General features: G+C 32.7%; 1 protein-coding gene across 1 annotated transcript; it reads right to left on the bottom strand.

The window, feature by feature from the left end:
• Nucleotides 1-6,923: 6,923 nt before the first annotated feature.
• On the bottom strand, nucleotides 6,924-12,661 carry LOTGIDRAFT_228601 (hypothetical protein; the record flags this gene model as incomplete). The annotated part of the gene is made up of 13 exons (XM_009057213.1): nucleotides 6,924-7,331; nucleotides 7,590-7,703; nucleotides 7,960-8,070; nucleotides 8,353-8,458; nucleotides 8,708-8,754; nucleotides 8,987-9,060; nucleotides 9,654-9,756; nucleotides 10,022-10,158; nucleotides 10,628-10,779; nucleotides 11,025-11,173; nucleotides 12,072-12,138; nucleotides 12,238-12,311; nucleotides 12,617-12,661. The coding sequence occupies 13 exons, from the start codon at nucleotides 12,659-12,661 to the stop codon at nucleotides 7,269-7,271; spliced, it is 1,242 nt and encodes a 413-aa protein (XP_009055461.1). The 3' UTR covers nucleotides 6,924-7,268.
• Between the last annotated feature and the right edge of the window lie 612 nt (nucleotides 12,662-13,273).

The raw sequence follows: 13,273 nt of genomic DNA, 5'->3' as shown, positions 1-13,273 counted from the left end.
ACGAAAGTAAAAATAGGCTAGCCTAGTATTAGTAATGGATTTAAAGTTCAATCAAGTTTTCATCCGAGTGCCAGACACAGGTGGATTTAGATCAAAATTCAAACACTGACTTACTAAAATAATTTAATAAATATTTAATAATTTCTTACGAGCACAAAAAGAATCATCTCACTTCTGGGTTTATTACATAATTATCATTCTTTTCTAGTGAAACTTTCCGACTTCATGATAAAACAAAATATCACGTGACCTTTTTCTTAATATAGAAATGGGAATTTCTCATAGAGTTATAAATAGAACAATACTTCTGAGTTACATCCATTGATTTCTAATGTGAATTACCTTTCACTAAGTTTCATTTAGACTGAATAAAAACTTATATATAACATATGGGTGGTGATAATTGCTGTAATTGGCTGTACAGCAAGTCGTGCAAGAAACAGAGGTTTGAGTTTTTTTTTCACCTACCAAATGCCAAAAAACACCCTGAATGGCGGTCAAGAATTCTCCAAATTGTCAGATCAATCAGGGAAGATTCATTAAATTATACAGTATACAGTTCTATGGTTACATGTAAAGAAAAGAACTATGGTTACAATTAATTTTAAAAGACACATCCCGATGTCAGTTTAAAGGTGTCATCCAGCAGGATTCAAACTTTTAGCTCTATCGAAACATCGTGCAGGATCTAATAAAGCAATTTTTTTTAAATGCATTTACTAAACAAGTGGTTGCCTCGCAAGATACGCCCTGCACTTTTCAGTACATAAAGGGCGGTCAAAAATCTGTGTCAAATCGTACCAAAAATCTAATTTGTACAAGATATTGCTGATTTTATCTAACACACAAAAGTTGATAAAAGTCGGAAATATTAAAACTGCCAACAATTTTGATATATCTTGACTAAATCAAGGAAAAACAAAATTCAAAATTTACTTGATAAAATAGGAAAAAAAACCCTAAAATATTGTTGAACACTAGGATAAAGAATTATGTCCTGTTTTAATGAAACTGGCACACTTCTCCTTTACTAAGTCAAAGGCAATAACTCAAATTCCATTAATTGAAAAATCGTCAAATTCAAACTTGACCAAGATATCATTGTATTAGATGATCACACCAGATTTCATTGAAATCAGATAAGATAGCTTGCGTTGCAAGGTAACATACGCCCACTGGCAGCTGTCGTTAGAACTTGTCCGAGATCTTATCAATTCCAATGATCACACCAAGTTTCATCAGAATCGGTTGAAAACTGTAGCTTCTATTGTGCTCACAAACAAATTTTGACGCGTTTTTCGTAAGTTAATTGCATTAACTCAAAAACATTTCATTGAAAATGCGTCAAGTTAGAACTTGTCCGAGATCTAATCAATTTCAATGATCACACCAAGTTTCATCAGAATCGGTTGAAAACTGTAGCTTCTATTGTGCTCACGAACAAATTTTGACGCGTTTTTACAAAGTCAAGGGCAATAACTCGAAAACCGTTCATCAAAAACGCATCAAGTTAGAACTTGTCCGAGATCTTATCAATTCCAATGATCACAACAAGTTTCATCAGAATCGGTTGAAAACTGTAGCGTCAATCCTGCTCACAAACTATTTTTAACAAATTTCGACGCATTTTAACAAAGTCAAGGGCAATAACTCAAAAACCGTTCATCGAAAATGCGTCAAGTTCGAACTTGTCCGAGATCTTATCAATTCCAATGATCACACCAAGTTTCATCAGAATCAGTTCAAAACTGTAGCTTCAATCCTGCTCACGAACTATTTTTAACAAATATTGACGCGTTTTTACAAAGTCAAGGGCAATAACTCAAAAACCGTTCATCGAAAATGCGTCATGTTAGAACTTGTCCGAGATCTTATCAATTCCAATGATCACACCAAGTTTCATCAGAATCGGTTGAAAACGGTAGCTTCAATCCTGCTCACGAACTATTTTTAACAAATTTCGACGCGTTTTAACAAAGTCAAGGGCAATAACTCAAAAACCGTTCATCGAAAATGTGTCAAGTTAGAACTTGTCCGAGATCTTATCAATTCCAATGATCACACCAAGTTTCATCAGAATCGGTTGAAAACTGTAGCTTCAATCCTGCTCACGAACTATTTTTAACAAATTTCGACGCGTTTTAACAAAGTCAAGGGCAATAACTCAAAAACCGTTCATCGAAAATGTGTCAAGTTAGAACTTGTCCGAGATCTTATCAATTCCAATGATCACACCAAGTTTCATCAGAATCGGTTGAAAACTGTAGCTTCAATCCTGCTCACGTACTATTTTTAACAAATTTCAACGCCTTTTAACAAAGTCAAGGGCAATAACTTAAAAACCGTTCATCGAAAATGCGTCAAGTTAGAACTTGTCCGAGATCTTATGAATTCTAAAGATCACACCAAGTTTCATCAGAATCGGATGAAAACTGTAGCTTCAATCCTGCTCACGAACTATTTTTAACAAATTTCAAGGCGTTTTAAGTCAAGGGCAATATCTCAAAAACCATTCATCGAAAATATGTCAAATTCGAACTTGACCGAGATCTTATCAATTCCAATGATCACACCAAGTTTCATCAGAATCGGTTGAAAACTGTATCGTCAATCCTGCTCACGAACTATTTTTCAAAATCAGATAAAAACTGTAGTCTCTATAGTGCTCACAAGAAATGTTGACGGACCGACCGACGGATCGACGGACAGGGGCGACGACAATATACGACCACATATTCATGTGGGCGTATAAAAAAACTGTAGCCTCTATTGTGTTCACAAGCCAATTGTGGACGGACGGGCGGACTGAGGGACGGACGAACAGGGGCGACGACAATAAACGACCATGCAGATTATAATGTGGGCGTATAAACAATAAATGAAGGTAATATACACCCACTGGCAGCTTTGGTCTTTAATGAAAATGTTAGGCAGTACAGCAACAATCACTAGTATACAATATTCACCCTTTAGTCGTGTCACTTTCTTTCGAACTATTTGGGTGATATTGAACAAGTTTTGTCAAAATCTGTCAAGAATTATAGGCCTAGTAGTCTATATAGCCTACCTTCTTTGAATGCATTTAACTCATGTAAAATATTTTTCAATCTTGGATGAAATTAAACAATTTCACCAAAACACAATATGTCAAAAATAACAAGGACGGAAAATTATTTGAGATTATGATCTTATTTCTTGCTGAGATCAGAACATCATATACCTAATGCAATGTACGATTATATGTCGGCGAGACTTACAACGCGTATGACGAATGAGATATTTTGACGTCTATTGCATGATAATGTATTAAATGACAATCTGATATTAGCCTCCCTGTGTAATTTGACCAGTTTTCTAGCAATCAGCTCATCAAAACCGTCCCTACAGTCCGTTCTCTTTTAAGGCTTTAAGGTGGTGTTGAAATAGTGTTATAAAAACACTTTGACCACTGTTCGACCAGTATATTCAAGTCAAAGTGAGGAAGAATTCTTTGGACAACCTGCCTTGCAATTTCTACAGTATATTGAGACTAGTCCGAAACATCTTCCTCTATTCCAGCCTGACGGATATTTTGACAGTTGTCAGCTGGAGTAAACTCCATACCAATTAAAATTAATGATGGGAATATGGGATTGTGAGAATAAGGGCTATAGATGATCATTATCATCGTGCCGTTGCTAAACCAAGTTTCATCAATATTTCAAAGGAACAGACCCACTTATACCTCTTAGGATGACCAAAATGTGTCTTTATTTTTATTCATCAATGGACTTACGTACTGATGTAATAGCTATACAAAAGAATTTGAGTCGATAAAACTAAGTAATAATTCATTAAACCATATATGTCATGTAGACAGGTTTGAGACTTTAAATTTCATGTCTATTCTCATAGGTATAAATCCTTAAAGAATAGTGCCATCTAGTTAGTTTACAAGCTTAAAATTGAACGCATTTTCAGGAACAAGGACAATAACTCATATTAAATTTTTTTTCCATTTAATTGATTTTCAATGGGGTTCATCCATGGGTGGTAATAAACACCAAGTTCCGCCAAGAATTAAGTATTCTAGAATGATAGACATCTTTAACAAGTTCAATAGTTTCTGTCACAATTACAAGACGGCGGACAGACAGGATCGATGGCATTCATGTCAGGCCCATTTGCCCTCCTCCTAAATACGACACTGCATACGCATTTGGTAGTTTTTAGGCTACATTAAACAAGGCACAAAATATTATTATCCTCTGTGCTGCCCACTTCAGCATTTCTGAGTAAAAAACAATGCAAACATATTTTCCACTCCATCACTTTTCGTTCACGCATCAACTGATTCAGGGTGATTGAACTATTGCTAACATTTTAATATGGATGAGGTAAAATTGCTGTCAGATAACAGCTTGATAATGCTATTTTTGTGATGAATGTGTGTATGAAAGATAGCTTGCCAGGCAAGGTAATATAGGCCCACTGGCAGCTTTGATGTTATTGAATATTGAATGCGTTTTCAAGAACGACGTCAATAATATAATAGCCTTTGATATCCAATAGAGTTCATCCTTTGGGGATAATAAACAATTTTAATAACTTTCATCTAAGTCCGTTGAAAATTGTGCCTTCTGAAGAGTTTACAAGCTAAAAATTGAAGTGTTTCCGAATACAAGGGCTCATCCTTACACCAAGTTAAGTGAAAATCCGTCAAGAGTGTTTAATGATTCCAAGCAATTGTGGACGGACGGACATTTCATGCGGGCGTATAAAAAGGGATGTCAATTATATACGTAGTTCAAAGTCTTCGTTTACGGTAATAATATATTTACATTAAAACACAGTCAACAGAGGTAAAAGTTTTGTGACAACTATCAATAAGATAGTGGACCACAGCCATATACGCCCACCACGGCATGCGGATGGCAAAAACAAAACATCCATTTTAAGTTTCATCAAAATTGGTTGAAAACTAAGAGAGTAATAGCATATTCAAGATTTTGGGGCAAGGGCAATAACTCTGCTTCTAACGGTCGAAAATAGCTCAAATTCGAACTTGATCTTTGTTTTATGAATATGTATAAACATACCAAATTTCATTTCATTCCATCATAAAATCTAGTTTTTAGAGCGTTTACAAGCAAATGTTGACGGACATACGGACCGACGGACAGGGGTGCCGACAACATACGTCCACATAGAGAGATGTGGGCGTATAATAAAAAATAATCAATATAATTAGTTATCTTTTCAAATCCATACATCTCAGTGATAAATACACAAGTGATATTAGCTAAAGTATCTTTGACCATTCTAGTTTCATAAGAATCACAAGGCCATGGCACTGTACTAGTGTACGACCAGGATTATTTCATATTTGAGCAGAAAGACATAATCTATAAAACAAAACAAAAATGAAAATATACATTATGGAAAGGAACAAAATAATGATACATCAAATTGTTGCAAGCTATTTTTGGATTATATACATGCAATTTATAACAACTTTATATTTAACAATTAAAGTTGAAAAACATTTTGAGCCAAGGGTATGCCCATTCTTAAAATTACCTAAATTTTGCAAACTTTCGCTTACAAATTTTTATATACTTTTGATTATTTAAAGATAGTAGGGCGAACAGTGTTAATAATGATCTAAAAAATCTCCAATAATTCATTGATCAGCAAATTCATATCCACTTAGCTTCTCAAAAAAGCTGAGAAACTCAAAAAGCTAGCAAGTTACCTCAGCCTTACATCTACTGTTGATGCCTTACGTCTACTGCATTGCTCTAAGTACATGGTTAAATATAAACGACTAGTTACATATAAGATAGCTTGCCAGGCAAGGTAATATACGCCCACTGGCAGTTTTGATTTTGAATAAAAATATTTAGCAGTACAGTAACAATCACCAGTATGAAATATTCAACCTTCAGTCATACACTTCTTTTGAACTCTTTAGGGCAATACTGAATAATATTGAGTATGAATTATTGCCCTTGTTCTTGAGAACGTGTTCAATTTTTAGCTCGTGAACACTCTAGAAGGCAAATATTCAATCTTCAGATTGGGAATGAATACTAAAACCAAGTATTGTCAAAATCCAGCAACAATCATGCCTTTTAGTTTTTTAGAGCTAAATTTGAAAGCGTTTTCAAGAACAAGGGCAATAACTAAATATTTTTAGATTCTTCTGATTTTCAATAGGGTTTATCCTTGGGTGATATCAAACACTCACACCAAGTTTCGTCAAAATCTGTCAAGAATTGTCCTTTCTAGAGTGTTTACAAGTTAAAAATTGAACGTGTTTTAAAGAACAACGGGGCAATAACTCATACTAAATATTTTTCGATTCTTCTGATTTTCAATAGGGTCCATCCTTAGGTGATTATGAACACTCACACCTAGTTTCGTCAAAATCTGTCAAGAATTGTGCCTTTTAGAGTGTTTACGAGCTCAAAATTGAACGCGTTTTCAAGAACAAGGGCAATAACCCATACTAAATATTTTTATATTTTTCTGATTGTCATCTGAGTTTATCCTTGGTTGATAACAAACACTCATGCCAAGTTTCGTCAAAATCCATCAAGAATTGTGCCTTCTTGAGTGTTAACGAGCTGAAAATTGAACGCGTTTTCAAGAACAAGGGCAATAACTCATACTAAACATTTTTCGATTCTTCAGATTTTCAATAGGGTTCATCCTTGGGTGATTAAGTACATTCATACCAAGTTTTGTCAAAATCCGTCAAGAATTGTCCCTTCTGGAGTGTTTATCAGCTAAAAATTGAACGCGTTTTCAAGAACAAGGGCAATAACTTATACTAAATATTTTTCGATTCTTCAGATTTTCAATAGGGTTCATCCTTGGGTGATTAAGTACATTCATACCAAGTTTTGTCAAAATCCGTCAAGAATTGTCCCTTCTGGAGTGTTTATCAGCTAAAAATTGAACGCGTTTTCAAGAACAAGGGCAATAACTTATACTAAATATTTTTCGATTCTTCTGATTTTCAATAGGGTTCATCCTTGGGTGATTACGTACATTCATACAAAGTTTTGTCAAAATCCGTCAAGAATTGTCTTGTATAGTGTTTACGAGCAATTGTGGACCGACCGATGGACGGACATGGGTGATGGCAATATACGCCCCCCATTTCATGTGGGCGTATAAAAATTATGTCCATGTATATACAAATTATGATACAGCCAAACATATCACAGTTCTCACACAAAGGCAATTTTAAATTATAAGGTGTTTTCCACATATTTCATTTTTTAAAAGACTGGTATTTGATCTCTTCTCTTTAATACTAAATCATCATCTAATGTTAGAATAATCTGAAGAAAAAAAATCAAACCAAATAAGATGGATTACAGAAACATTTTTAGCCATGAATATTTTTATATAATATTTATAACACATTTGCTTAATTCTGTGGTTAGCGTTTTAGATATGTGCCACAAGTGAAACTTATACAGGGTTGTAACATGACTTCAAGCTTTCAATAAGAATGCTCCTAGAGATGGAAAATTCTATATTCCATAAAGTGACCCCAAAATTTTATATTACTTTAAATTATAATTAGATATAATTACCAGAAATCCAAAAAACATTCCAATAGCTGAGAGAAAATGCCAGATGTCATGGGCATCATAGAATTCTAATAGTATACAAGGTCTATTTCCTTCCCTTGATTTAGCTGGTGTTACCTGGAATATGCCAATAATTTATATTCAAAATTCACAAATTGATGTTTCATCCAGTTAAGTTAAGTTCAATCACATAAAGTATTAAAATGTTTTTATTTCAAGTCAAACCAAACCTGTAGCTGTGGAAAAATATTCAATTAATTGTCATTTCCAATTCTTTAAAAGTATGAGGCGGTAGCTTATATTTCAGGTTGTTAAAAGGCTTCAGAATAAGATAATGTGATGGACTAGTAAAAAGAAAACCACAAGAACTTACCGACCAAGAAGTAAGATGAGCAAAGAAGAAATATAAAGCAGCTGCCCATGTTATCATTGTTATCACTATACATGAAATAGCCAATATATGGATTTTTTCACCACTAAATAACTGAAATAGTGAAAAATAATATTTAGAAATATTTTAATAGTAGTAATAAGTATTGTTTATAATTGCTCTTTCAACAGATTACAATGTATTTACCTCATTCATTTTTTTGTAAAGCAATTTCAGGACTATCATCTGTATATTTTGTACCACTTTTAGAATGGAAATTAGACATCAGGTTTGTCTTTAAAACATCAATTATATCCATATTTCTTTCATTATAGATAAACCGAACGTCTTAATTGAAGCACGTAAAATTGTGAAAGTTGAAATCCTATAACTTACCTTCATTATAATATAAAATAAAACATATAACATCAAATTACCAATAAATATAGCTAATAAATAGGTTGCAAAATCAATGGGAGTATTTAACACACCATATATAGCACTAAAACAAAATGTATTTTAAACTATAATAAATTAGATGGTACATTGTATTAATAAACTGAAAAGATATTTTTATTGCCGTTTAAGCTATTCTGACTATAGAACACTGCCTCTACCATTTCATTTGAGGTTTGGTCATCATTTTCAGAAGTTGTTCTCCTAACTTTTCTCTCCTTCTTCAATGCATGTGTTTTTTTAATATGTACTGGATATATCAGAATATATGGATAACATATTAACATATACTTACAATGACCAATTAATAACATTACCAATGAGCAATAACACAAACCTATTCTGAAATTAAATAGATTTTGTACACGCATCAAAGACACTTAAAGCCTGTATATTGCACTATCCCATTTCATGTATCTGCATCCTTTAATCCTAGCACCATATGACCAAGCTATGGCACATACAAGTACAAATACTGGAAACTATCTTAGGATATGATTTGATATAATGTTTGTTTGATTAGGAATCTATTGATAAATGTATGAAAGTATAACAGTGTTTTCAGAGTACTTACTGGATATATAGGCTTGGCACATCTTAAACAATCATTTCTAAATAACCAGAAAAGTCTTTTAAATATACCGCAATCTGATGAAAAAGAATAAAACTTCAAAGCCTTTTCTATTTTTATTCAAATTCAGAGTTTTTGTATGTTAAATTGTGATTGAAGTTGTGTAGCATTCTTTTTTCCTTTTTATTCTTTTTATTCATAAATTCATATAAAGCAGTATATGTAGAAAGAATTGTATTGTGATATTTCATATTGTTTGAACAGATTATTAAGAAATAACTGCCAAATTGGATGCTGCAAGACAAATGTGACGCTTGATTGGTGAGCTCTGAACAGGTTCCATTTGTTCCAATTCTAACTTCAATATATCGGTACAGAACCAGATATGTCACATTTAAAATTTTTCCTTCTATTCCTTTCTTCCTGATATTGAATTCTGTCTGCACTTACAGTTCTTTCGGCACACATGGAATGCATTTTGAACTCTGTTGTTCCAACTAGTTTTATTGAATGTTCGGTTGATTCCAAACCTGCAGAGCTCACCAATCGAGGGGCCTTAAAGACACAGTTAAGATATTGATGAAGTTAAAAAGCATCTAGAGTGAGCATGAGAAAGAACTAGTTGTATAAAGTTACTAAATGCAAATAGATTATTACATTTATAACTTACCCATTTTCCACATTCCCATAAAATATATCTGAGCTGAGATAATTAATGATACTAACATATGAACTAAACCATACAGAATCCAAAATATATTTGTTCCGTAATACTAAAATTAATTCAATTTTACAAAATTTATTTCTTTCAAATTTCACTATGGAGTCATGCACTCAAACTTTAAATAACTTTAAATAAAATACAGAAGAGGAATTCATTTGAAGACGTGCCACTATTTTTCATTATTTGGCCCTCTATTGATTTTCAAATTGTTTACCATTTTTGTACTAGAGTAATGATAAGCAATTCCAGAAGAATGGCTTCTTCTAGAGCAATATATGCTTCTAACTACATGGGATGTATTAAAAAATACTCACCACACCAATGACAGCTATGAATATAATAAATGCCATTGATAAATAGGTTGTATGAGCTTTAGCATTAATATCAGGATGTCTTGTTTGATAGATTTTTAACATATTTAAACAAGCTATAATATACATAAATGATGTATCTGAAATAGAGGGGAACATAACGAATTACAAAAAAATACAAAGGTTTGGAATGATCAAACAAGAAAATATTGTGGTGGTGAACATTTTATGTCTTACTTTTCTGCTTTGATGAATTGATGAGACATACAACACCATGCAGTGGTATAAGATTACTCTTTCTTGATCTCAAATCGTCAAGGTGCCTTAAACATACACAACCAATAGCACACAGGGCTTGACAAATTTTTCACATCAGTCCCTGCATCACTGATGAGAAAAGTGGAAAACCATGCTGGAATCCAACCCCAAGACCAAGTTCAAAGGGCAAGTATCTTCCTTGCTGAGCCATAAAGGCTTCCAGGTGTGGGAACATAGTGAGAAATTTCCCCCTTATTTCTTTTGATTCTATTGAAGCTAACTCCTGTCAATAATAACTATCAGACAGCAGATTAATGAAGTTTTAAGTGACCATCAATAGTTTATACATACCAAACTGAAAATTAGAATTATTGGGACAAACATGATAACAAGCACTCATTACACCTTCTAATATTAACGATAAACCCATAGCATAATATAGACCAAAATGTTGAGGTATTCCATATAACTTAGCAACTTCTTTATTATTTCGTACAAATGATCTGTGAATAGCAGCTCTAAAATTAGAAGTGGAAGTACATCAGAAGATAGATTAGAATTGAAATTTCAAAGAATACAGGTTTTTCTACCTGTTTTCACCTTGTAATCAAAATACAGCCGCTTTTGTCCATTTTCTGTGACAGGACTCCTTTTAATCCTATTTAGCTTCGTTGGCATAATTAATTCCGATTTAATACCTATGGAATATAATTTATGATTCAAATTTGATACAAAAAATTTTGTTTACCTTCTTCTGGCTATGATTATAAATAATATACCCAGTAAAACATATCCTATATTACTAAAGACATTATTAAAGGAACTTAAGACACCAAGTGGATGGGCACAATAGAAATTATAGTAACAAATATCTTCATCACCAGTCTGATGTAATACCTATAATATAAACACTGTCAGTTACTACTGTTTATACTCATACTGGGCATTAACAAAGTCAGTTTACTATCTACACTAGTAGAATAAACACAAGTTTACTCCAAGCAAGATCCGACTAAATTCATATCTAGAACTCCACATTTGATTCAAGAAGGTTCTAATAGTCAGATAGATGACAGTTAACCTTTGATACAGCATGCTCATATTCTCCTTACTAATTCTTATACAGTGGTGTAACCTATTTTCGTGGATATAAGGATTCAATACTGAATTTCGTCAAAGTTAAAAAAACTAATTTTTTTCTATGTCTTAGATGTTTCCTCAGATATTCTACAAAATAATTATAATTGGTTTATTTCGATTTTTTTATGAATCCTTCACTTTGACCCATATTTCATGAGCAACCAACTCGGCTGACAAAATAAGATACGTAGTGTGAATTATTGCTAAAAGTCACTGAAACAACATGAGAATATGGTCCACTTTGTGTTCCATAGAAATTTTCTGCTGACACGGAATCCACTAGTTGATCACATGACTTCATTCGTTGGACTACATTCTAGCAGACGACACTTGGAATTCCGATTACCGCTTGGGATTATATGGAAATTTGGCCGATAAAAATTGGTGACGTTTGGTAATAACAGAAATCCGCCATTTTGTATTTGTCAAAGTATACATTAATACATTTTACCTTGCTTGAAACTACTGAATTCATTCTACTAGCTGATATTGTAGAGATAACTGTATATATTGAAATCAAATAATGCTCAAAAGTGAATCTGTACAGGAAGCCCATAACTGCATACATGGGAACACAATTGCTACTAGGTAGAAGAAAAATGTAAATTTTTTAGAGGTTATTAAACTATGACAACAAAATCACAATCATTCTTACCTTTTGATAGTTAAACACTAACTGAATAACTGGTAAACCATAAAATATACCAATAGTTAATAGATTCCTATAAATATAAGATTAGTATCAGACCTTTACTTTTAACATTATTAAAATCGTGTTATTTTTATAAATATTCAAACATTGAAATCAAGAAGTTACTTACCAATGATAAATTTTGTAGTTTTTAGAAACCTTTTTATGGTTCTTTCGAGCTAAGTCACTAACAAAGAGAGCAGTCTAAAATTAAAGAAAAAATGTTTATAGGTGACACTTTTACAGATAGGAATGGATGAAACTTTATCATTATTATGGATTCCTTAGATGTCAGCTTAAAATGTTGTTCCTGAATAAAATAACTAATTGAATTGTGCAAAGGATGACACTTACTTGAGGAAAGTGCAATATTAGAGCAAGATACTGAACATAAATTATCACAGGTATCAACAATATTTGAACAAATGCTTATCTAACCCTGCAAATTCTGATTTTTATGTTAAGAAGTGACATAGGTAACACTTTCATAGCCAAAACATAAACCCTACCTTAGTTCTAACTATTCTCTTATCTTCATCAGCATCACTTAACATATCAACTTCAGTTGTATCAATATCAGATAGTTCTTCATCATCATTATTATCTATGTTAATATAAAAATAGAATCAGTTGTATCAATATCAGATAGTTCTTCACCATTATTATTATCTATACTCCCACTACCAGCTGTCAGAAATGATAACAAAGTCTTTAGTGGCTTAATAATGAATTTTCACATAATCTTAAAAATATTTACAAGTCAAGGCAAAACCTCAAAAATTCAAACATGAACAAGGTCTCATCAATGTACACACAACAGCAATAACTCTGAAACCATTCAAAATCTCATCTATACACGTATACCAAGTTTCATCAACATCATATGAAAACTGTAGTCTCTTACATGCCTAGGGCTATGTCAAGCGCTATAACTCTGAAACCATTCATGTTACCAATTTATAACTTGATTTAGATCTCATCACTATATACATGCATACCAAGTTTCATCAGGATCAGATAAAAACTGCAGCCTCTAGTTTGTCTACAAGAAGAGTGGGCTGACAAAAAGCAGTGACAGCAATATCCATGTGCAAATTTCAAATAAAAATGAGAGTTGAACAAAACCAATCATGAAAATGATTAATAGTGATCTCAGTTGTAAAAAA

Source organism: Lottia gigantea (genome assembly GCF_000327385.1).
Source record: "Lottia gigantea unplaced genomic scaffold LOTGIsca_3, whole genome shotgun sequence".
Lineage (NCBI taxonomy): Eukaryota > Metazoa > Mollusca > Gastropoda > Lottiidae > Lottia > Lottia gigantea.
This window is presented reverse-complemented; position numbering and strand designations above follow the sequence as displayed.